The sequence below is a fragment of the Pezoporus wallicus genome, unplaced genomic scaffold (genome assembly GCF_028554395.1).
Source record: "Pezoporus wallicus isolate ANWC-B61680 ecotype Strahan unplaced genomic scaffold, APGP_CSIRO_Pwel_v1 contig_8341, whole genome shotgun sequence".
Classification (NCBI taxonomy): Eukaryota; Metazoa; Chordata; class Aves; order Psittaciformes; family Psittacidae; genus Pezoporus; species Pezoporus wallicus.
The window spans coordinates 2649297-2675208 of record NW_026638083.1 but is presented as its reverse complement, the minus strand read 5'-3'; the positions used below and the strand labels follow the sequence as shown (position 1 = coordinate 2675208).

Here is a 25912-nt window from a genome sequence, read left to right as displayed (position 1 = left end):
CTAAATACATAAACAGGAGCTTTAGGAGGGTTTAGGGTGCTGCTGGCTCTGAACTGAGCTGGGAACAAAGCCAGGCCTGGACTTCAGGTATAATGAAGCAGGATGCCCTGTGAGAGGTGCTCTGCAGTCTCAGATAGCTGTAAAACCTGGTAACTGTTCCAGAAGACTGTAGGTGCTGCACGAAGGCACCGGTGCTAAAGGAATCCTCCCTCAAGCAATGGTTGAGCATCTACTGTAGAAATAAGGTGTATGTGTGGGTGCTGCATCCTGGGAACCCCACTGAACACTGAGAGTGGGACTAGCAGGTGGTGGGGTGACATGGGGTAGTACATCAGTGCTTGATCTGGAGGTACAAGTACTGGGTCTCTGGTTAAGCATGTTAGTGATCTGACACCTTGCTCTGGCCCATGTCTGCGCCTTCTGCCCTGCTGTCTGGCTCTCCCCAGAGCTTCCCAACCTGGAAAACTCATCAGTGGGGGGAGAGAAGGGAGCAAGTTCCTGTGGGGACTTGTGGAAAGGTGCCGATGCGTCTGAGAAGGTGACTGACTGGAAACACTGAACAGACAAGTCAAAATTAGTCATGTTAGCGACCACTCGGAGGCTGGATTGGATTCCTCGAGTGATTCACCCGCAAAAAGGGCTGCTTTGCCTGACATTTTCTTTCCCCTCTCTATTTAGAAAGGAGCTCAGACTGGCTGAGCCTGAATTGCCTTTTGATAGCTGGGTGGTGCGCATAGCGTCCCTGTGTTCTCATCACTTCGAAACCACTACTTCAGCAAGGGGAAAAAGACAACAAAATGAAGGGTTTGTCACTGCAGAAGCCCTCGGTGGAATGAACCTGTAATCTTGTGAAATCAAAGGGGAATCTACGGAATGTGCCATTTTTGGTACAGTTAATGCAACAAAATTATAAATGGAAATAGCTGCCTGGAAATGGTGTACGTGGTTAATAGAACTATTGAAGAAGGGAAAATGTGCTTGGTAAAATAACCTCCGGAGGCTTTAGGTTGCTCTATTCTTCTTTTTGAGGAAGGATTAGAGGATGAAAGGGCCAGAGGATGAAAGGACCATCAGCTGAGGCAATCAGAATCTGGGGCGCTTTAATCAGCTGTTAGACCTGAGTAGAATAATTCATAAATGATGCTCATTTGGGGTGTGCTGGACCATACACAGAACATGCACGTTTTCGGGTTGTTACTGCTTACGGGGATGAAAACCCACCTGTGGTTTTATTGGCAACTTGTGTGCGTAAGACTGAGTAAAGGATGCTCCTTGGCCTGAAAAGGAGCATCCTGCATCTTGATCAGCAGGCAGGAGGTCTGCTGGGATGTCTTGTACAGGCCAGCGAAGGCAGGAGAAGGCTGTAACCTCCTTGCTCTGTGGTGGGAGCAGGAGCCCTGAGGCTTATCTGTGCTGTGACCACAATTTCTTGTGGAATTCATTCACCCAAATGTTTTCAGGATTAGTGAAAGGCACCAGTGGAAAAGATCTGTGGTCACTCAACCCACAGTCACACCAGGGCAGGATTGCTCCCAACAGTCTATAGGTTTGTCTAGATTGATTTGGTATGACTCAAGCAATAAGATTTTCACTAGTTCCTTTGAGAACACAAACGGATCTTCCATGGCTGAGGAGATCTCAGTGTAAGGATTATTTTTCCTGACATCCCAGTTGGAACTTTGTGTTATTTAACTTCCATCCAGTAATACCACACGTGCCCTGAACCCTGCCTGTTTGATGTTGTACCCCCACGTATGCAGAGGCAGCACCATCGCCATTAACAAAGTGGAGGTGTGTGAGAAGCAAATTGTCATCTGTTCATTTGGTTCCTGCCTATCCTCATTCATCCCTGGGGAAAATGGAAAAGCCTTCCTTGGGGATAGGCTTGGAAATGAGCCCCACAGTGGTCCAGATGAAAGTGTTCCTAATGGGCATCCAAGCTCAACCCCTGAAGCCAGATGTCACTGGGTGGGTTTGGACCTGTGCATAAGCTTTGTGGCTTGGGCTCACCTTTAATCTTCAGGCATGATTATGATGAACTGGAGCTACAAAATGAGCTCTGTGGTCTGTATTCAACCAAACCTCCATTGGGATCAGTGAGAGTTTAGTCCAAGTCACTTAGGAGCTTCTTCATTCTTGACCCTGTGAAGATCACAGGGTAAGTCACAGCTCCTTGCTAATGTGCAGCCCCGTGGTTTAACACAAAGCTTTCTGCAGCACCATGGATTATCTCCCTGAAGTCTAGACAGATTATATAGGGTTTAGCCTGGGCCATTGACCGCGGATCACAGGGCATGAGGAAATAAAAACACAGGGATGTGAAGAGGGAATGGCAGCTCCTACCAGGCTGGCACTGGGCATGGAGAGGAACCAAATGAGCAGAAGGTGATCTGAGTTCATCCTTCTCAATAGGCACCATGGTGCAATTTGTCCGTTTGCATTTAATAGATCATATGGTTCAAACACAAGGCTTGGAGTCATTAACATGAAGTGAAGAGAAGGCAACAACACTGGAAAAAGAGGAGGAGTGGAAAGTCCATTCTCTTTATGATGCTATTTCCTTTACCAAACAAACCTCTTTGACTACGAAACATTCAAACATACAAAAAACAAGCCCCACCTTGTGCTGGCTGCTCTTCCCACCATGGGCTTGTCCTGGTGCCACCTCATGGCAAAACTCGGATCCGAGTTTCCAGCAGAGCAGCTGGGATGGGGCTGTTGTGTAGAGCCTGGTCTGTGAGGCCAAAGCAGGTGCTGAAGCACAGGAGGGGTATTTCTGCTTCTCTGTGTTGTGATTTGTGTCTCTGGGAGCAAGAACGTGAACTGTTTGTGGTGTGTGTGTTCCACGTGCGGGAGAAACCTGTTGAATCTCTCCATGGGTCCCTGCAGCCTAACTAGAACGTAAGAGTCTGCTCTGTGTGATGGCTTGCAGCATTGCAGCACCGGTGTTGATGTGCTGCCCATCACCATGTTCTATAACTGCAGATTTGTGATGGCCTCTGCTCAAAACAGTGCCTTCAGAAAGGTTTTAGGGCACTGGCGAAGCTGCTGCCATGCTGCAGCTCTTCAGCAGGTGGGAATAGGTCTGAATGGTCCTGGGTGATGCAATAAATAGCACTCTGCTCAGGCTAAAAACCACACAGAGTATGGAGCTCTGTGCTTCCTCAGTGGGAAGTAGAGATTTATCTTTCAGGTCTCTCAATCCAAGATGTCTCAACTCTAAATTCTCTTTTTTCCTTAAGCTGAATTGGAAAGTGACCATTTCCATGGCAACGGGTGTGAGGTCACAGGGCAGGATTGTGACCTCGGCGTGAGACCGTTCACACACCTCGAGTTCTGGGTAGGGATGTAACTGGGTTTATATGTTTGCTAGGAGCGAAGGCAGATGATGAGGTCGCAGAGGAGAATTGTCTGTTTGGATGTGTGTGCTCTTCATAAACAGCATTTGAAACAATTCCTGAGAACAGTTTTGTCTTTCCTGGTTATTTATACAACAGTTCAGGTAGTTCTAACGCTGAGTCTGTTCCCATCAGCTGGCCATAGGCTGTAATCCTTTATCGGCAGCTCCTTGGGCTGTTCTTTGATTATCCCCATGCTTACTGTTAAACTGCAGAATAACTACAGAATAACCCCCTTTGGGGGGGTCAGGCTCAATGCTCGTGTCTGGTTTCATAGCATATGATTAAACCCCCCCAAACCCTACCGATGTATCGTAAGCTCCTTTGAAAGCTCATGAATGTCTCCTCCATCCCATAAACAGCCAGCTGGGCTCAAGATGCATGTAGTCATGAAACTACTTCTATAAACTGCTGTTCCTTAAAGATATTTGGCCATCTGCCTCCGCTGCAATGTATTCCTTTGGCTATTCACGTTACCCTGCCTGGCTGCTGGAAGGGCTTGGAGTTGGCGTCAACCAGGAGCTCATGTAAACCCACTTGGAGCTCACACCAGCAGATGATCTGGGCCACTCTAACCCGAGGGCTGGCTCCGTGAACCTGGCGTGTGGATGCTGGAATTTTCCAGTTTACCATTACAGGCCTGTTTCCGTATTTCTCTGCTATTGTTAAGGAGGGGCCAACAGGTCTGTGCAAGCTTCTAAATCACCTGGAGAGCAACTGGGAACTCAGACCTAGAGCTCAGGAGAAGCTCCCTGGGCTGGGTTCTCAGCTGGTGCAAAGCAAAAGGTGCTGCATCTGATGGGGGTCCAGGTCTGGGTGCTCTGCCTTGATCGTGGGCTTAAGAGCCCTTGAAAAATGAGTGGTGTGCGAGTGAGCTGCTCTGAGCTGCTTTTATTTCCTTGTCTGCAGTGTGTTTGGTGCTTTAGGTATCCCCCTTCCCCTAGCTGTGTTCCTCTGGAAGGGTGGGGAATGTCAACCCCTTGGTGACAGCATTCAGGTGTTAGTGGGATTTTCACTTGGAGCTGGAGAAGACAAACCAGGGTTTCATTCCAAAACAATGAGCTGCTTGTATGGTCCAAGATGCCAGGCTGGGGTGAGAAGGTGGAGGATCCTGGTGGTTGTGTAACCGGGGCTGAAATCGGAGCCCACTCTGTCAGTGCCCCTCAAGGGTGATTGGGCATCCACATAAGTACTGTGGATCAAGTTATCACTTTGTCATCATACTATCAAGGGTTACTGGGAAGAGGAGGGTTATTTGCAGTCCTCAGTCTGTGGTGCTTTTACCTGTCCTAGTTTCATATCCATATGCTTCATGATGATCCATATCCAGATGCTTCATGATCCATACAAATGGGGGGGGGGGGGAATCCCTGCCATGCAGTGTGTCTCAGCTATGGAACAGGTTCTCTGCTCCATTCCAGAGGCAGCTGTGAACCTGTGGAAGGGGCTTTTGCTGTGTATAGTGGGATATTCCCAAGCAGGAGGGAGGTGTGATGGTGATGGATATTGTCACTGCTGGGCTGTATCCCCTGGAGCTCTGCAGTGGTGTTTGCAGGCTTGCACGGCTATTAGCTGTACTGGAAGAGCTTGCCCCAGGCTCCTGGATATGGAGTGTTGCTTAATTTTTCTTACCAGCCTCTAGTCATGGAATCCCAGACTAGTTTGGGTTGGGATGGGAACTTAAAGCTCATCCGGTTCCACCCCCCTGCCATGGGCAAGGACACCTTCCCACTTGAGCAGGTTGCTCCAAGCCCCGTCCAACCTGTCCGGTCACAGGTTGCTCATCAAAGGCAGGACCTGGGGGGCTTTCACTGAGGGCTGTGCCCAGGGTGCCACTGGCACGGTCCCCACTGCACACGTGGCAGCAGCCAGCACACGCTGCCTCTGGGCTCAGGGGCTTGCAGCCAACCTGCCTCTAACCTCCCTGGTGAAAGGCTCTTTCAGCAAAGACTCTCCTCCTGCGTGTGGCTCATCCCCTGCTGCTTCCTGTTTCACCGGGCTGCTGGTGGTGGAGAAAGCATCTCCATGGGTTCGGAGGCAGAGAGGGAGATTTCCTACAGCTCCTCTCCATTAGGTAACTTCTTTGCTAGGCTACAAACTGAGTGGACTGGGAGCACTCCTTTCCCCTTGATCTGGTGGAATTTGGCCTCCTGTGCTTGTAGGTTTTGATGAGTTTGACATCAATTATACATCTAAGTAACTCTCATTCCAGAAGGTCAGGCTTATCCTGAGTGAACAGCTAAAGCTCGGAAGTCCCTTTTTGTGTGGAGTTCGTCAGACAGGGATAGGACAAGTGACTCTGAACTCATACCTTGCCCTCCTTGTATATAATAAACGGGATGACCAGTGACTGCCCAGGTTCTCACAGTGAGTGAAGGCGTAGACAAGCAAAGTGGAGCCCAGGGTAGGCAGACTGTGGAGTTTGGGTGATGGCAATGCTTGCTTTTCATTGGGATGATGGAAGCCTTTGAGGATGCTGCTGTGCAAGGGCTGAGGAGGGCTGGGATGCTCTCCTGTGGCCCAGGGTATTGGCGTATAGGTGAAATCGCTGCTCCGTGACAAATCTTTGCAACCATTGAAGTCACAGGAGGTGTGACTGTCACCTGGATGTGTGCTGGCAATGATGTGCAGGCCTTTAATGGCGCTGGTATAGCAAGTACCGATACCAGGAAGAGCCTTCAAAGTGCTTAAGGGAGAGGGTTGTGCTTGGTTCTTCCACCTCTGGTCTCCAGATGACCTGAGCTTGGTTTTGAGGGTCTCTGATGTTGTGCGACCTAGTCCTACAGCGAGGTTAGGCTCTCTTCCGCACTTCTGCAGCCGCAGCCTCGTTCTTTGCCCACATCCTCGCCTTTTCCACGCTCCACAAGCCCTGGCGGTTGGGGGGAGCAGATTCCCGATGGAATTCCTGGGGTGGGGGGGGCCGCGCCGTTCAAACTTACCGGGGGCGGGCTGGGGGCGGCTCCTGGCCCGCTGCGCCCGCTCCCGGTTGGCTGCGCTGCTCCGGGATTGACGGGCTCCGGCCTTGGGCTTAAAAGAAGGAGAAGAAGGGAAAAAAAAAGGGGTGGGGGGGAGAGGAAGGAAAGTTTTCCTCGGCGGGAGCCGGAGCGGACGTGCGGAGCCCCCGCTGCCCTCGGCCCGCCCATGGCTCTATAAAGCGGCTGCTCTCGGGGGGGGGGCTTGTAAATAGCTGTATATTATTATTTTTATTGGTTTTCCCCCTCGAGCGGGTGCCCGGTTTCTCTGGACCATGGATACGCACACGCGGTGGAAACGGCGCAGTTGGATACGGAGGTGGTGGGTGCCCGCTGCCCTGGTGCTGCTGAGTGCCCTGTCCCTCGGCCGGGCAGGTAAGGACCATCCGAGAGCCCCCCCATCCCCGGGACAGCGGCGTTGCGGGGTCGGGGAGGGGGGGGCTTTGTGCGGGATAAAACGTTTGTCTGGACCCGCTGCATTCCAGAGGAAAAAAAAGAATGGAAAAAGGGAAAGAAACCCCCGAGCCTCCTTCAGCCGCCCGAGTCTCCGAATGCCATTTGTCAGGGGCCCGGAAAAGGGGGAGAAAACTTAAAGCAAAACTTTCTGCGCCTTCTGGAGCCGGGCCGCCTGTTGCCGGGCTCGGTTTTGTGGGGCAGAAGTCGGGATGTGCTCCCGGAGCCGTAGCTCTTGCTCTGTCGGCGGCTGTATCGGTATTGAGGCAGCTGGAGACCTCTCGCCTCGCCCTGTGCCTTCTCCCTGGGGAGAAGAAACTTTTAGCGCAGGAGCGAGCGGCAGCTCCAGTTCCCTGCGCGCATCGCGGGCGCAGGAGCCTGAGTCGGGCACCCCCCGGTCCTCCCCAGCCCCTGTTTGTAGGGTTTCTCTCTAAAATCGTGGCTGTTGAGCGTGGCGAGAGGAAGCTGCAGAGTGCCAGATGTGCAGCAGCCCTGCACACGCAGCCGGGAAAAACCCTGGAATGTCTTTTTTAACCCCGCGGGAGTGGGACATCCACTTCGTTTCGTTCCACCGATGCTTTGGGTTCTGAGTACGTGGAGCTCTGCTTTCCAAATGTCTGCCTTCCCTGGTGGGCTGGAACTGCAGGGCAGGGCAGGGGGAGAGCCGTGGCTCTGCTGGAAAAGTTCTGTGTTCCGAGTTTGGAGCAGCCAGCCCGCGGTGCTCCGGGGTCTCTTCAGTTTGTGCTTCAAGGGCGCAGGCTCTGAAGCAGTTTGTTGGCAAAAGAGGATTTTGAAACCAGGAAAGTTTAAGCCAGTGGAGCTCTGCGGGGTAATGAGAAACAGTGAAGGGCTGAGAGTGGAGCTCTGGGATCCATCCAGCTTCTGAGCCTGAGTTCTGTGGGCTCGGGGTGTTTTTCCCCGGGAAGCCCAGTGTTTGCAGGGTGGTTTGTGTGTTACCAGGACGAATGCGTGTGGCATTCTGTGTATAGCAGCGGGATTATGAACTATTGTAATTTCTAGGTTCTTAAAATGACCTTAAGGAAGAAAAGGTGGGCGTGCGAGGAATGCTTTCATGAATGGTTTGCTCAGAGTCTCGGCACGACGGAAAATAAGCTGCTGGTTGAGGAACAAACCATTTCTAAACCATCAGAAGTTGGTGAAGTTAACGGCGGTTGGGGCTGCAGTGAGAGTTTGTTGTACAGCAGAAGTATGGGGCTGCCGGAGCAGTTTGTGATTAGGATACTGGAGCAATACTTGCCCCTCTGGAGCTCCCTTCTCGTGCAGCCACCTCATCAGGCTGCTTTGTATTAGTTGAAAACTGCGTTATCACCTCTCTCAACCACTCCAAAGGATATTTTTCCCCTTTCCTCCTGTCCATGCTGTTATTGGAATGGCTTCGGAACATCCTCACGCATTCTGTCCATTGGTATAAATCCGTCAGGCAGCTTCAGCCCTGCTCCTTTTAGAAGTTACCTGGCTGCTTTGCTGAAACCTGTGGCTCCAGCTGTGAGCTGCAGGGAGCTGGTGGGAGCTGATGTTTCTGTGCAGGGCTGAAGAGCTATTGTGGGGCCGACGGGCAGCTCCAAGTAGTGACTTTTGCAGTGAAAGGCTTTGAGGTTTCCTAATGAGCCTCCTAATAGGACATCAGATAATTTGGATGAGGGAGGAGTCAGACTGGGGCTGCTGATGGCATTGACTAAGGCTCTTTGTAGCTTTTTTCCCCATCTTTCCAAGTGATCTTTGATTTCAGCTCAGATTGTTTCAGTTTCAGTTTAGTTGGCTTCTCTGTATGGAGAAAGGTGGACCCCCTCTGTCATCTTTCATAGATCCATCAGTTGGCTACAAAGAAAGGGGAAAGACACCTTGCAGGGAGGGTTTCTAGAGGAATAACTGTCCAAGGCGACGAGCTGAGGGCCTCGGAACACTGCCCTTCCAGCTCACATTTTCCCATATTTTAGCAGATGATGTCACCCGAATCTAACCCGCAGACAAAGCTGGAATCTGCCTCTGCTTCCACAAATCCCCATAAAATTGAATCAGGTTTCTGGGTGAAAATTTTTGGAAGCAGCAGTTTCCTTTAGCGGCGAAGGAAAGTGGAATCAGGATACATGGAATGCCCTTTAAGAGAAATAAAAATGCTGGAAACTATCAAGTGTCCTGTTACCATCTGCTGCTTCTCCCCTTGGCTCTTCCCCGCTCCTCCAGAGTGAGGTAAAGAACAGTCTGTATCTGGGCAGTCAGAAGTGTTGAATATTTTGCCAATCAGAAATGTTGGTATTGTTTTACATAAGCAATCGGATTGTGTGAGTCTGGAAGTGAGGCAGATCTGATTCCCAGTGTAAAACCCGGGTTATGCTGTCAGTGCAGTGCCAGGTTGGAACTGGATGCTGTGACTTCCAAGCCCTTGCTACCGACTGTGCGCTGTCACGGCTGGAGTTGCTGCCTCTGCTCTGCAATGCTGGGGGGTATCCCAGTAAACAAGACTGTGTTGGTGTTACTCCTACTGCTTGCAGACAAAGGGGATGTGCATCCTTACTTTAAAGGTGCTGTCCTTGCCCCTTAGATGCTGTTTTTGTTGGAGATGGACTTTTCAGGCTCATTCCTTTCAAAGGCTGAGCGCCGTGTCTGTGATGTTCAGACTAAGCTTTAATTCTCAAGTAGCTTCTCTTTTTCACGGACCTCCACATGAGAATCTTTGCCACGCTTCCAGAGCCCCAGACTCTTAATGGCCCGTGGATGTCCTGTCGCCCTCGGGAGCCTGTACCTGGCTTTTTCCTCTAACACTGAAGGTGCGATCTGGTCCTGGTGCTCTCTGTCTCTGGTGACTCAAAGTGGCCCTGTCTGTCCTGCAGCCTGGGTTCAGGGCACAGGCTCACAGTGTGTGTGCTCACAACTGCTCTGAGTTACAGATAGAATCCTAAAGATGAGCCCAAGTGTGGCAGCAGATGCTGAGAAGCAGAAGGTGCTGTTGTGGCATATGCCCCTCATGCAGAGGCATTTGTGTGAAGCACAAGTAAATAGATGGGGTTTAATCTTCTGGACTTAGAAATCAATCTGTGGGAGTGCTTTAATGCTTTCCAGGAACTGCTCTTCAGCCTGAGGGGTTTCCCTCTATAGAGTAAACTGGTAATTCTTTTAACAGCTACTTTTTGTTATGCCCTGGTTCTTTGCCCTGCTCCTTGTGTTTTCCCTCTCCCCATGCTATCAGGATGCTGGGGCTGAGCCATGGTGCTGCCCTTCCTGAAGCAGGTAGAGGATGAATGTCAACCACACCATGCAAACAGGAAAGTCTGCACTTGGAAACACTGCATGGAGCAATACTGCTGCGTGAGCAGAACCTGTAAGGGTGACGAAGGGAAGAGGGGACAGGCCAGCTGGCCACAGGGGATAGTGTGTGTGTCAAAGTGCCCAAGTGAGGTGTCACGATAATGATTCATGGGTTTATTATTCATGTGTTGGTGTGGTTGCCTGTGGATACATCTGGAGAACAGTGGGACCGGGGAAGAGCAGGGAGCTGAGCACCAGGGGCTTTTGACTGGCAGCAAACTGCAGCTGCAGAGCTGGACCAGGATCCTGGTTGAGCAGATGATGCAGGCAGGGGATGCTCGGCATCCAGGGGCTTCCAGAGGGTCCCATTTGGAGCCTCTTTGACCTGATGGTTGATACTTGGCTGTAGAAAAGCAAGGACCAGTCTGTGTATGCCATGGTGGAGGTGCTCCCTGTGAATTGGCTTTGAAGTGCAGCAGCCCCTAAGACAGGGGAAATCCCTGCTGCGCTGCAAGTATGAATTTGGCACTTCATCACATACGTACACACAGCCACGTGTGCTCTTGCTTCGGTTGTTCAGGAGGAGCCTGATCCTCAGGGTGCAGCTTTTGTTCTGTACACAAGTGTTTTGCAAAGAGGTTTCAACTGTTTGGGTTCTGGGGAAAACACGGTTAAAACTCCTCAATAGAAAACCTCAGTACCCAGGTTTTGGTAACTGGAGGCTGCTGCTTGAATGAGGATTGTTTGGGCAATAAACAAGGAATTCACCACAAAACACACCTCGGACTTCCCTCAGTGGAGGAAGGCTTCCACGTCCGTGCTTATACCCAGTGCAGACCTCTGCTCGTGGGTTTAAGAAAGCCCTGGCTGCTGCAGCTCGGTGACTGCTCCTGTTGAGGGTATTGTGGGAATGCTGAGGCCTTAAACAGGCACCTGCTGGAACTGGGGCAAATTTAAGACCTGCAGGAGTCGTCCCACTGTCAGTCAGTGTCAGGGGCACGTGCACGCAGGGGTATGCTGCTTGTGGAGCTCACATTGAGCTCTCCACTGGGTTCCCTGCACTACCTGCATAGCTGATAGCATCACATTGGAAGGGACCTTAAAGCTCCTCCAGCTCCAACCCCTGCCACGGGCAGGGACCCCTTCCACTGGAGCAGCTTGCTCCAGGCCCCGGAGTCCAACCTGGCCTTGAGCACTGCCAGGGATGGGGCATTGTCATTCAGCTCTCTTACTGAACCCTAACCCCAGTGCTGGGGGATGCTGGTGCCATTCTGGAGGGGTTTTAGGAGATCCCAAGTGGACACTGCCTTGTGTCGAAGGCTTTACTGTTACCAGCTGATGTGATGGGCACTGGGCTTGCAAGGAGTTCCTCTTAACAAAATAAACCTTTGTGAAACAAAGAAAAAGCCAGTGAAGAAGGAGCAAACCCAGGAGAAGTGAGACATGAAAGAATGGAAAAACTTGGTTGAAACCTAATGTTGTATGGAAAAACCTTCAGTTGGGAACATGGTATAATTAGCCACTGGGTTACTGTTGGCAAGTTGTGAGGCTCTTGAAATGGAGCTGAGCCCCGAGTGAAGTGTCCAAGTGATGTTGTGGTTTCTCTGTGGATGTGTCTGGAAAATCTTGAGAACTAAAATAAATAAATGAAGGAGCTGCACAAAAGGCATTTTTGAGGTTGGTCGCTCACAGTCCGGGCTCTTTTTGCCTCCAGAAGCCAAGAGGATTCTCAGCATCATCTGGAAGCTGTCACAATGGTGAGATGGAACTTCTCTAAGCTGGGACAATGGCATTCATGTATCTGCAGTGGTGGAGTTATCCCGCCAGATTGTGTAATAAACTGGAGAGAAAAAGGGTGGCTTGGGGAGTGAATGGGTGGGATGAGCTGCATCAGTGCTGGTTCCTAAACTCTGCTGTGGACTTTCTCCCAGTCCTTTAGGCAAGTCTCTGTTTCCCATGCCCTGGGGCCTGATCCCGTCTTCCTGTATGGAACCTGCCATTGTGGTGCTGCTTTAACACAAAGTTAGTGCTGACAATACACCACCAAGACGTGCTTTCAGGCAGTGAAGTTCCAGGAGTCTCTTTCCATCCCTGTGCCCCAGGTTATGTTCGTGGTTGTGGTCTTAGTTTTCTGCTTCTAAAATACTTTTCCTCCCTGGGATGGTGTTTTCCTTCGAGCAACACCAGTGCCTCACCCTGCAAATCCAGAAGGTTGTTTGGATTTGGGCTTGGAACTCGGACAGGTTTCTTCCAGGTGACATGATGGTGTGCAGTACAGACCGCCGTGATGGCTGTGGGGTGGTGATGTTCAGCCGTTTTGCTGATGTGGAAGCCATTCCGGTGTATTTTGTTCTGAGTGCTCTGCCCCAGGCTCTTTTCACCCTGCTGGGTTTGCTTTCGTGAAGTCCCCCATGGTTGATTCTGTGCTCCTTGTGGGGCTCAGCCCTGCTGCTCTAGATGCACTGGAGAAGGATGCGAAGGCAAAGCCTTAGTCTTGCTGTGCTCAGGGGACAGCTTGCCATTGCTCTGGATGTCACCCAAAGGGACTCCATGTTTTCTGCTTAGGGATGAGGGTGCAGGGTTGGGGAACCTCTTTTTCAGCAGCTTGCTGAAGGCCTGGATGATCTGCCAAGCTTAAATGCAGCTAAATCTTGGCTAGCTCGGGCTGACCCTGTGCACCATCCCTGCAGGACCAAGCTGTGCCTGCAGCCAGGGAGATGCCCTTTTTGTCAGGGCATATAAAGTAGCAAGCATCCTGGCTTGGCTTTTAAACGAACTCCTTGAAGCCCTTTTCCTTCCCTGCCTTTCTGCACTCCCCTGCTGTAGCTCGTAGAGGCCGGGGGAGCCTGCAGCTGTGCAGGCAATGCTGCAAGGAGTGGCTGGGGGGAACCCGAGGGGAGCAGGGAGGTCACGGAGGGCTCTGGACCCCTGTCAGGTGCAGTCTGAGTGCCCAGATCTAGCATCTCACTTGCGTGTCAGCTGGAGTGTCTGCTTTCTGAGTGTGGGTATAGAGGAGAGAGCCGAGCCTCTTTTGCCCTGCTGTTCCTCCCTCCACCCCCTTTTTTGTTTCCAAGACAATACTTCAGTAAGAATTCCTTGCAGCTGAATTCCTGGAGGTGACACTGCCGGTTTCCCGGCATCTCTGGTATTCCTGCAGCGTTTTACGTGGTGATTCTTGGTGCTGCTCCTCCAGCTGCACCCCTCCGATATGAATTTTGTGTGGCCTTCGAGGGGGCTCGTCCTGGACGTGCTGGAATGAGACGTCTGCTCTGTGTGCTCTTGTCTGCTGCAGGGGAGAGATCTGGTCTGAGGGCTGCAGTTCACCAGCTGAATAATGAATGCATTGTTTGCATGCCCTTATTTCCAGCTTGCAGTATTAGGAGTGAATAGAAAGGTCAAGGAGATGAGTCACTGTGAATACAAGTGTCATTCTGCTCAGAAGAAATGGAAAAAAAGGTGCTTCCAAGCGAGGTGTTTCAGCTGGTGCCAAGCAGCTCCGTTCCACTGTGCTTGGGGTGTCACAGGGGGGAATCTCGGCTGGGATCTGCTCAAGTGCTCAAGCACCAAGGGGCTGGGGCTCCAAGCACAGTTACTGGCGGAGGCTGGGCACAGTCAGGGTGATGCTCTGAAGTGCTGGGCTCACCGCTGCTCTTTTGCAAAGCGAGGAGCTGGAGCTTGGGGGGGTGGCAAACTCCTGTCCTCAACTGCTTTATAGGGCCAGTGGTACCCAGAAGCAGAGGCCTCCTCAAACCAATGTGGAGACTCCCAGTGCTCAGTGAGGCTGCTCTCCTCCAACACCTAGAGCAAGGGTTGGTAGTGCTGTGAAGGTGCTGTCACGGGACAGTGTTAGTCTTGAAATGCTGGTGAGAAAGCGTGTGCACCTCGAGCAATGGGTGTCAGTGGGGTCCCAGCCCGGTTCCTGCCCCATCCTTGGGGCAGGGTGGTGGTGTGTGTGTGTGTGTGTGAGAGAGCCTGCCCATCCCTGCCCTGCCCACAGTCAATGCCCGGCTCTAAATTCAGCATTTTAATTTCCTGCCCCAAAGCTTCATTCAGTGCCCCCAGCCGCTGCTCCAGCCACGCTGGCAGAGCACTGAAGCAGGGATGTGCCTCGCGGGTTGCACGTGTGGAAGGGCAGTGGTGAGCTCCGGGGGGTAGTGCCAAAGGGGTGGGATGGGGACGTGGCCAGTTTTCCTTTAATAGGTACTGCTGGGGCGGTTACAGTAAAGCAGGGGTGGTGGCTGAGAGACCAGGACGCACAGTCCAGTTCAGAAGTTGCTAACGCTGCTTTTAATGGGGCAGAGTTTAAGTCATGGGCTCCTGTACCTGTGGGTTTCCTTTTTCACATGGCTAAAACACCTTTCTTGGGGGTTGCCAGCATTTTGGCCAGCTGCCTTTCACTGAAGGGAAATGCCCATGATGTGTTTGAGGAGGTGATGTGCTGGGGCAGACGACCCTGCATGCTGTGTGCCCCCTGCTTTGGTGTTTGGCAGAACTTGAGTCCTGAGAGGCAGTACCCAGAAATACTTAAATTCTTATTTCTAGCCACGGGATTCTTCTGTTCTGTAAGCCACTCCTCTGGTGTAAACCAGATTCCTCCAAAAGCCAGCTAAAGCTTCCGAATCTTGCCTTAATCTCTGCCCTCAAAATACACCTTCAGTAGAAAATCAAGCCAGCTGTTTTCCTTGCCCATCTAATGAAAGATTACTTCCATAAACAGCTTCCAAGTGAATTTGCCAGTGTAGCTTTGATCCCAAAATTCAACAAATTCCACGTGATATCAAATGACTGGGAACTGGGACTCACTTGCTAATGATGCAATAGCAGGATGCTGACCAAGCGCTGCAGCTCGTGGGCATGGGAGGTCTGTGCCTGGCTTGTGCAGCAAAGGCACTGGGTCAGTGACTTTAGTGTTGGTATTAATGGGAGTTAAAGCCTTCTGCAGGCAGTTGAGGTGGTGGTGGATGTGCTGCAGGCAGGCAGGACACAGCTCCTGCAGCATGGGATGTGTGGGAGCAGCAGAGCTGCTCTGTGTTCACTGGTGCGGGACTGGGTGGGAGAAGCCGCCGCAGGCAGGAGCTGTGCGGGATGTACCCCTGGGGTTCCCCAAGCACAGCGTCTGTTCCTGACCCTGGGCCGCTCGGTGTCTGCTGTTGGAAAGCTGTGGGTTCCTTGAAGGATAAGGACTGTTTGCCTGGAGCCCCGCGGCTGCAGATGCTGTTCCTGATGAGGCTGGTGTTGTTTTACCCTCGATCCCGTTGGACGTTCTGCTTTCTGTAACAGGGAGGGCAGATCACGGAGAATCCCCTCGCTGTTCCTGTGCTCCAGAAGCAGCGTGAGTGTGGGAGGAGGAAGCGGCTTTCATCCGTGTCACTGCCTTTGGCACTCGCTGGCGAGCGCTCGCATAGGAAAACTGCTCGGAATGTTCTCTTGCCGGGGTTTGCAGGGATGGGGAGAGGCGAGGGATCACGTCTTGTGCACGTCGGGAGAAAGCCCCTCCCTGCCGCTCTCAAACGCTTAAATTGAGACAGTCTGTCCTTCTGCAAGTGCTGGATGCTTTCCCTGCTGACCTCAGGAGCTGGGGCTGGAGGAGGAGCGAGCGGCCCCGGCGCTTCTAACAGGCTCCGGCTTGTCTTGGAGCTTCAGTCCCCGTTCCCTGCAGGATGCAAACCAGCAAAACAATAAGGGCCGTATCTGCTCTGGAAACATCCATTTTCCCAGTCCTCTCTAATTAAAGAGCTATATCAGGAAGCAGCAGAGCCTTTATGCACTGGAGGCTATTGTCTTACAAGACTATGTATAGAAGAAGCAGCAGGCGCGCTTATCCCTCAGTGCTGGCACTGGCAGAAGGGTTAAGTCCTCTGCAGCATTCCACCATCCCTTGCTTTTCCAGCCATAGACATTCCCACAGCAGGGTCTGACTGCGGAGCAGAGCTATGGCTGAGCAGGATCAACTTTTCCTTTCTCAAGGAGAAGGCAGAGCTAAGAAGCCCTGCAGGCAGCATTATCTGAGGATGCTGGATGTGGTGCTTGGTACCCAGGCTCTGAGTGGTCCCTGCTTGGGGGATTTCTGGGCACCAAAGGGAAAGCCGGGGCAGGATTGTTGGTCTGATTCTGGTGCTTACACTGAGTTTTTAATTGGCCTAGGGCCCTGGGGCAAGGCTGTCTCTGTGGATCCTGCACTGCTGCAGGGCTGTGTCCACGTGGAGCTCTGGATGCAGGGCTGGGACCCGACTTCTGTGGACCTTGGGACTTTGGGCAGTGAAGTAGCACAGAATCATCGGGCCTAAATCACGGAACAGCCATTCTCTTCTGCCACTGCTTTGACTCGCTGCCTTCATTGCCCATAGGTCTACATTTTCTTGCAGTTTACAGAGCATTTTACAGTCTAATTGGGATTCAGCCTAGGAAAATCCATTGATTTCTTGTGGCTGTGGGGAACAGGCTTGGATAACACTGTGCTGGTTAAGATTTTCCCCATGGAATATGAACCAGAACAAAAACTGGAGCTTGTTTTGGGTGTGGAAATATCCATGAAGAACTTTGGGCTCCTCATTTGAAGGTACTTAAACTTTCACCCCAAGCACTTAGAGATGCTCTGAAAGGTTCAGAGTCCGAACAGCAGTTCCCAATACACTGCACATTGAGTGACCCTGCGGCTCCCTGCTCCAAAGCCTTGGCCAGACAAGCCGGGGCCCTCCCTGCCCTGGGGACGCTCATCCCAAATAGCAAGCAGCAGTGCTGCTAAAAGGAGCAGGATTCCTGCAGCCTGGAAATAGCTGAGTCTCTGCTGCCTGAGCTGGGCTGCCCAGTCTGGGGCCTGGCGCTGAGCTTTTCATGGATGAAGCTGAAACATCTGCTTTTGGGGGGGGAAATCTGCTGCATCTTTGCTTTAGCTCATGTGGCCTCTAAGGAGCCTGGGTGGGATGTGGGACTCCATTTACCTGCCCCTGTTGTGACATCTGGGCTCGAGTTGATAGTTTTCCTTCTGATGGTGGCAAAGTGCCCAGCTTCCAGGCATCTTATAGGAAATTTTAGTTAATGGAAAGGCTGAAAATAGACCTGGGAGATGAGGGGGAGCTTCTGTGCACCTGAAGTGGGTTCTCTTATGCCACAGAGGTGCTCTAAGGAATGTATCTGGGGATCAGATCTGTTTCAACACTTTTCATTTGGGTGAGCAATGAATGACAGCGGAGAGTGTGACTGCAGGCAGGACGTCGTGCCTGTGCAATGTCAGTCAGTGCAGGATGAAGCAAGGCATGTGGAAAATTCTTCTTCTAGGAGGTAAAGCCTAGGGAGAAATCACCATGGGAGAGCTCGGGGTGAAATAGCCTGCTCCAGACAAGCCATGGTCCTCACTGTGCCCCTGCGAGCTCTGCTGGTGATGGATGGGCAGCCTGGGAGGAAGGGACATGTGGGGCTGACCGGCCTGAGAGCATCCTCTGTGCTGCCACACTCAGAAACGTTCTGTCATGCACGAAGCCTCCCAGAGCAAGCAGAGGGAGGGATGGATTGATGGATATGGGGCAGAGGATGCTCCATGAGGCAGATGGTAGGGCAGAGGCAGTTGCCACTGGAGAAACTGGTGCTCGACCAAGGGCTGGGTGTGAAAAGCAGAAACCTTTTTCCTTTGTACTGAGTGTGATGAGTCTGGATGTCTGCAGGAGCAGGGGTTGAGCCCAATGGCAAGAGGGAAGGGCTGGGACAGGGAGGACTCGTTCTGGGTACTGCAGCTCCAGCCTTAGTGGAGCTTCTTCTTGTGGGCTGGTTGGTCCTGGTTAAACTCCTCTTTGATGCCACCAACCTTAGCAGCACTTGAACTGGGTTCACAGCTGCTTTGAATTGGTGCAGTGGTGAATTTGACTTGTGATGTTTTGTGTGAAATAATTGTGTTCCATTATCCACACATGTAGCAATGGTCTTACAACTGGCACTTCTCTGCATGCACATCCTGATGGATTTTGACAGGAATGGGCTGGAGGAGCCAGGGTGGCACCAGAAAAGGGCAGAGTCCTTCCCAAACTCTCATGGGTTTGGACTTGTATGCAGTCTTTTCTGGGATGTCTGCCTTGATGTCAAAGGGAATGTCTCCTCCCTTCTTGCACTGGTAAGATCTCAGCATGTTAACGAAGGGAAGAAGAACATACTGTAAGTGACCTCTGCACTTTTGTAAGGACAAAATCTGTTCTCCTGTAGTAGAAGTCTCTCATCCCTTGGAGTAATAAATGAGGGCATGTAAAATACACCCAGGTTACTTTTGAGCTATTGTGTGTACCCTCTTACAAAGTACTTCATGTCGTGCTTTAGTGATGAATATCAAGCATGCTCTGTGTGTAAATCAATCTTCTCAAAATATCCTGATAACTCCTCTTGGCATTTGCCTTGTCTCCAGACTCCCAGATATTTTCTTACTTGGCTGCTGCCGCTACTCAACACGCCTCGTGCTCATCTATATGGAGTGGTGCTGGGCTGCTGGACTTGTCTGCATGGATTGATGCCTTGATGTGTCATTTACCTTCTCTCCATATGTAAAAATACCAAGCATTACTTACACTCACGAGTGGATGCACAGATGATTGGAAGCGTCAGCGTGCACTTTTCCAGATGGTGGGAGCATGTTCCTTCATTTATTTCAAATGTCAGACTCAGTGAAATGGATCACTCCCAGACCGCGGTGATGGAGTGAGTCTTGTCTCTGTTTCACCAGCAGCGGGGAGAAGCTGCAGGCTCCGTGGCAGCAGCAGCCTTCAGGAGCTGAAACACCACCACTAAACCATGGCTCCAAGCGCTGTAAAGATCTGGGTTTGCAGCTGGCTGGGGGAGGCTGGGTTGGGTCTTGGGAAGGAAGGAGGGATGTCTCCTGGGGGAAGAATGGCTTGAAATAGTGCGTGAAAGACTGACTGTGTCTTGGGTTTCTTCTCTGCTGTGCATGGCACAAGTGCAGCAGACCCTGGGTAGGGTCCTGGTGTTGCCCTGCTTGTGTTTGCAGTGCAGGTATCTAGGGGCTTGTTCTGGCATCTCCCATTGCGCTCCAGTGAGCTTTATACCTACCCTTAATCTTCTGCCTTCCTACTCCATCTGCAGCAGGATGCTGTGGGGTTTTGTTTGCGCAGTGTCTTCAGTCCTCCGGCTCTTTGGGGATAGCAGTGGTGGAAGGTGGGCAGGGTTGGAGAGCAGTTGCTTTGCTCAGATGTTAGCAAAGCTCCAGGGGCGGACATGGGATTTGGGTGCCTGAGTCAGGGCAATGAAGGACTGAATTTCAGCTTAGCAGCTTTTGGGAATGGGGTTGGTGAGTCTCAGGACAGGCCTGCTGGTGGAAGCAGTAACAGAAAGTGCAGATCTCGGTTAATGTTTCGCTCCAGGGTCTGGGCATCGCGGCTCTGGGAACTCTGGAGCTCTAGGGAATCACTTGGTATTTCATGCAGAGCTGAGGCTTCACAGGAACAATAACTGTGCCTGGGGTTTAAAGTGTGTTTAAGTCCCACCCTGCATCTTGCTTCATGTAAAAAGAGCACGTTCTTGTAAGGGCTTTTCTAGGTAATTCCTTCTAATAGTGCTTTGCGTTTCTCGAGCACCCTTGTTCCTCTTGGCAGAGGACACCTCGCAGCAGTAATTTAAGCAGGTGGCCAGATTGCCATTTACCTGGCAAGTAGCTGTTACCAGAGAGTTTCTAACCGTGCCCAGCTTGGGAATCCCTATTTTAACCCGTTGGTCTCTGCTGTGAGCCCTCCCTCCCTTGTCTACCAGACCCAGAAAAGAACCAGCCCCATCTCCTCTTGCCCTCTGTTGTTTCTCCCCTTTGTACTAAGTACAGTAACGCCCCTGAGCAACCCAGGAATCCTGTTCCCATGATCCCCATCCCTGCACAAAGGATCTCTCCCCTCCCGTGTTTGAGAACATGTGCCAGTGACCCTTTGCTCTGTATGAAAATAGCTCCTGCCTTTCTGTAGCTGTCTCTTATTTTTTGATCCTTTAGTTGGACTTTATCCTGTTTGTAGCTGCTCTCTTCCCTTTGACCCTTTGCTTTACCACAGGGGGTATGTTTAGGGGAAGTTTTCCAGCTCCCTTTTCTACCTGAGCATGCCCAGCTGGGCTGGCTCACACGAGTCTTCTCTCCTTGGGTTAAGTTGGAAGGAACTTTAATTGCAAGACTCCAAACTTCCCCGAGTGTTTCCTACTTGTGTGTTGGGAGGTTCCCCTGGGATGAGGCTGCCCCCTTGGAGCTGAGATTATCTTTCCATCTGCTTTTGCCCGAAGCTGGCAGCTCTTTGTGACTCCCTCCAACACTCGCTTCCGTGGGTATTTTAATACTGCTCTCATAATTGCATTAGAAATATTCTTAGTGGCATCCTCATTCATCCTGGCTCGCTGCTCTTCAGGGCTCGCATCTGAGCAAAGGACCTGGTAACTCCTCATGTGCCGGGAATGGTTTCTCCTTGTGTAGAAGAATCTGTCCCTGCAGTGAGCGGTCCCCTCCTGTCAGGGTCCCAGCGCAGTGATGCTGACTTGCACCACAGGCGGATGTGCTCTGGTACCCAGGCGATGTACAGCGGAGCTGTTTCCCCACCTCATCAGTATCTCATTAATCAAAATCTCTTTGCTGCTGCTGATCAAAACCCCAGTCTGCACAGGCACAGACTTACCTGGGAGAACACTTCCTGCTGTTTTCAGTGGCCACTCTGGCACAGCATCCTGCAGCCCCAGTTTCTTCTGTGGTCCCCACAGAGAACAGCCCTGCAGATCCACATTCATTCCCTGCCATGGTTACTGCCTCTTCCTCCCTCTGCCTGCAGCTCCTCAGCTGGCTGTGCTGGTACCACCATGGGGGCTGCCATGTGGTGTGGATGTGCTGCAGACTGGCAACACTTCTGAATGTGTCTTGGAGTCAGCTGCACTTCGAGAGCATCCTTGTTCACCCCTTCACATTGTGAAGGAAGGGCTCTTTCTGGTGCCTTTGCCTGTACGATCCTTTTATTTTGTACAGTCCCTGACTGGTTTGAGTTGAAGGGACCTTAAAGCTCACCCAGCTCCAGCCCCTGCCACGGGCAGGGACACCTTCCACTAGAGCAGCTTGCTCCAAGCCCCTGTGTCCAACCTGGCCTTGAGCACTGCCAGGGATGGGGCAGCCACCCTGGATGTATTGTTCGGGTGCAAAGATGTGCTTGGCAGAGGTGGGTTTTGTGTGCCCTTTAACCGTGGTGCTTTCTAAAGTAACAAAACCCCTTTGAGATGCCTCCAGGAAAACAGGATGACATGCATTATCATGGAGGGTCTGCTGAGTGCCTTGGTAGTTGGGGCAGGTTCTTGTACATGTGTCTGGAGGGGAAGTTATGATGCATTTGGGACTGAATGGCAGCAGCAGAGGATCTTCATTTCAGGCTTATAAAGCAAGTTTAATTAACATCTAATGTCAGTGCAGGTGATTCAGGGGACGTGTATTGGCTGGTCAAGTCAGTACAGCTCAGTGTTCAGAGCTGCAGGTGCACTTCATCTCTCACTGATGCCTCTGACCTTGCTCAAGGCCCTTTATTATGCTGCTTATGATAACAGAACATAAATTTAACAGGAAACGTTGTGAGCCTTCAAAAAAAAAAAGAGGGGATAATGTCAAGGTAAATGTCTGATGGTACAGACAGAAGCGATTAGAAGTGCTTAATATGTCAGGGTATTGATTTCTGTGCTCCTCTGCTCTTTTACCTGCTGCAGTTTGTACCTTTTGGAACCGTGAGAATGATGTGGGCTCTGCTTGTGCTATAGTCAAAACCAGTCTATGGATAGTTCAGTGATGCTGAATGGACCGTTGAAACCCAGATGGCTTCCAGGGGCTGCCCATCTTAGTGCAGGAGCTGGGTCTCACCCCTGGAGCTTGGGGCTCCGGCACTGAGGCTGGTGTTAGATCTCACTTGGGTGTCTGTGCTGTGATTGCATTGCTCAACATCATGTAAATGACTGCTGCTTGTGCTGTGTTCTTATACAAGTTTGTTTGGATTACCCACCTCTTAGGGACAGATACTGCCAGCCTTCTCACCTTACCGTGAGTAAATTGCCACTTAAGGCATTGGGGTTGTTTGACAGCAAAGTAATGTACTATTCCTCAGTGAGAACAGGGCCTGGAAGTTACCTGGGGAGCGTATGGCTGTGCCAGGCTGTGTGGAGAGCCTCAGCTCTGCTCAGCAGTTTTCTTTACAAAGCTGGAGTTTGTTTCCCTATAGAGAATTCAGTTCTGATGGAAACCTGGTTCTTTGGTGTTAGCAAAAAGCCCAGCTTTTAGCAGCCAGTGTGTCAGTGTTGCTGTTCTGCACTTCGCTGGCTTTAAATGGAGCATCTCTGTAGAGCTGTCCGGTTTCTGCCCTGGAAAATCAGAACAGTTTGGATGAACCATCACTTTACACTCTGGGTCCCCATGCGTCCTCCTTTATACTGCTGATTCCCCCCGATCCATGCGCTTGGGTTTAAGGCACTGTGTGAACTAGGATCTGAAGCTTGCTGGCAACCTGGAAGGTGGAAGCCTGCACTGAAGGGGGCCAGTGTCTTGCTGAGCTTCCCTCTCCGTGACTGGAAAGGCAGAGGATATAAAGCAGTGGGAACTGCTGCTCAATGAGCAAAGGGTGAGGGCTGAGCTGCTCTGCACTGGTGTGAGGGACAGACGTTAATCCCACGGGCTCCCTTTGCCAAGAGCATGCACGTGCCCCCCTTTATGTCGCCCTGTTTGTTTGGTGTTTTATTCACTTTTCCAGCCTGGAAGTGAAGACTGGCCCTGTTGGAAGCAGGGAGCAGTGCTTTGAGGGGCTCAGCACCCCACTGCTGCCAGGGTCAGCCCATCCATTGCCTGCCATAGTGCTCACCCCATGGCAGTGCCAAGCAGCTCATGTGGTTGCCAAGCTCCTCTTTCAATGTCACCTCGGTTGCTTGCAGTTAAGATGCACAAGCACAGTTTCCTGAAAGCGCTCGCAGTTTGTATGTGTTAGGGTATAAAAAGCATCATTCCCGCAGCCTGCAAATATTGCAGGCCTGACTGAGCAAAGCTGGGATTGAGCTTTTTAAACCTCCAAGCAGGTTTAGAGGTTGTGCCATGAACCAATTCCAGGCAAGTGGGAATAAGCTTGAGCTGGAATTACCCTTTCCCAGATGAGAGGATTTTGTGCTTCCAGCCTGAGAAAAGATGTCCTAGAGACAGAGCTACTGAAATACACAGCTCTTTTCTTCCCAATAGAGAAATGCAGCCCTGGTGACCACCTTAGCTGAATATTGCAGAAGGAAATCTTCAGTTGCTTCCATGCCTTAGCCAGAACTGGTAGAAAAAAAAAGTACTTTCATATATTTTTTTTGGTGCTTTATGGGAGGTTACCTGGTATTTATTGTCTGCCTTTGCACTAGGAGGGAGCACTAATTGCTTTCTTGCTTGAGTTAAACGGGCTCGCAGCAATTGAGGCTCTCCCTGCACTGCTCAGGGTCACCTTTCCATCAGGCTCCACAGGAGCATCCTGCGCAGAGGCTTGTTTGACCAAGCACCAGTGATGAGCACAGAGGCGGCTCTGAAAAAACCTCTTGGTTGTTTCCTGCTGCCAGAAGTGTTTTCTTATTCTTCCCCTTCATCAGTATACTTGAAGCCTCACCCTAGAACTGGATTGTGCGTGTATGTATTCTCAGTACAGGCCACCATAAATACCTCGGTGTGTGTTCATCTTGAAGTGGATTACACTTAGCCACATTATGTTGTGTGCTACTGTAGGACTTCATAATTGGTTTGCTTTGCTGAGCAGCCTGCATGCATTCAGGCAAAGGCTTAGTCCCAAGAGCTCACATATAAAGCAGAGAGGTGCAAGAAATGACTTGTCCAATGCCATAGGACAGTGCTGGTGTTGGAGCTGACCGAGAGCCAGGCGTGGTTCCTAGACATAGGGAACCTCTTCCCTGTGAGGGTGCTGAGGCGCTGGCACAGGGTGCCCAGAGAAGCTGTGGCTGCCCCATCCCTGGCAGTGCTCAAGGGCAGGTTGGACACAGGGGCTTGGAGCAAGCTGCTCCAGTGGAAGGGGTCCCTGCCCATGGCAGGGGTTGGGGCTGGATGAGCCTTAAGGTGCCTTCAACACAAACCAGGCTGGGAGCTGCTGTTACTGCCAGCAGCCCCCTCACCCTTTGCCCATCAGTGTTCCCTTTTCCCAGCACACAGCCAGGGGCAGGAGCCATCCCTCCTCCATCCCCCCGGGACCCTTTAATGAAGGTTCCCTCTCCTGATTGCCCCAGGCGGCAGCGACAGCTCCGGTGCTGCCCATCACTCGAGTACTTCTCCTTGTCAGTACTGCGGGGAGAGCTCGCGGTGATTTTTATAACTGTCATTGGCTTCTAATTAGATGGTTGATGCCAAAGTAATAATAATAAAAGGCTCTTTATTTAAAACAAACCCATGTGAATAATTATGTAAATATTTGTCTGGGCCAGTGTTCGCTCGAGTCCTGGGAAAGCTTTTTGGATGGATACCTTGGATATTTCTTGTTAGCTTTTATAGTAGCGGATTTCAATGAGATGTTATCTTTGGGTTTGAATTCTCCACGTCAAATGGAAGGCCTGAAATGACATCTCGGTTATTGGGTGCAGCTGATATTTCCAAGAACAGTGAATGGAGAAATCACATTGTAAACCGTTTAATAGGAAATATGTGAAGGAGGGGACGTAGGCGTGACCCACAGTTTGTAAAGCCGGTTCTTGTCCCTGCGTGACTTGGTCACTGCTGCAAAACACCAATTGTGGCTGCTGTGGGTTTTGAGCAGATGAAGGCATCGTCGTACAGGAATATTGGTACGTGATGAGCAAAACCCGTCATCTCCTTCACATCAGTTCCTGAAGCAGGAGGCTCCTGAGGGAGGATTTGTCTCCCATCCAGGTGGGGCGGTGCCGGGAGGAGGGGCTGGGTAATTTGCACCTCTTCGGCTCCTGATAGCTGCGTGTAATGGAGCTGCTGCTCCGGGGTAATGAGCTGGGTTTCTCCGCTAATGACCGGCGGTCAGAGATCACCAAGGGCTGTCAAGGCTGAGCTGCAGGCTCTGGATGTTACCCTAATGCCACTTGATGTGCTCCGTTAACGGCACTAAACCCACTGCCACCGTTTGGTGCTGCTTGGACCCGGGGATGGGGGTGGAATCGCGTGTTTTAATGCAGAACCCCCAATGTGCCGTTTCTTAACGTGGGTATTAGGGAAATACACCATGTACACGTGTTTTATTTCTAATGGGACTGGAAATCGGACGGGAATGGGAGCTGGAGTGTTGTATTTGGATGAGCTGCCTCTTGTGCGTGGTTGGACTCAGCAGATTATATATCATTATAGCTGGTACGTAAAAAAAACCCCTCAGCTGCTCTGGTGAAATAATGTTAATTCCGGGGTGATGCCAACAAAGAAATCCATTTAAACACCTCACCGGGCCAGAGATCTGCTGAATAAATACGGATTAGAACTGAGAAAATCATTAGGAGCCAGTAACCCAGGGGGTGAGTTTCTCCCTGCTGGAGGCAACAGGCTCCTTGGCTGCTCTGTGGTTTCGCTGAGAACTGATGGAACTCGTGGCTGTGGGTGGTTAATTCTGCATCTTCGTCCTCCTGCTCTTGCTGTGGAAGCAGGACCCGTGTTGGTGCAGACGTGGGCTGTAAACCTTGCAAAGGGAGGGGGAAAAAACCAGGAAAACGAGCTTCAGAAACGGTTCCCATGAAGTCAGGCAGATCCTAACTTGAAATTCACCTTCTGGCTACGTATTTGAGGAAAACAGGATATAGATAAAGAGTAAATGGAAGAGTTCATTGGTGAAGGCATCTAAGAGATTTAGTTTTGCA

General features: G+C 51.2%; 1 protein-coding gene across 2 annotated transcripts in view; it reads left to right on the top strand.

Annotated features, from left to right (window-relative positions):
• The first annotated feature begins 6421 nt into the window (after positions 1-6421).
• COL5A1 (collagen type V alpha 1 chain) overlaps positions 6422-25912 on the top strand; it is a 131077-nt gene continuing 111586 nt past the window's right edge. Inside the window, exon 1 of one of the 2 annotated variants that reach the window (XM_057409164.1) lies at positions 6422-6745. In XM_057409164.1, the coding sequence (XP_057265147.1) occupies positions 6646-6745 (100 nt within the window). In that variant the 5' untranslated portion in view covers positions 6422-6645. The remainder of the gene's footprint in view (positions 6746-25912) is intronic. The other variant, XM_057409163.1, reaches the window with a different exon arrangement.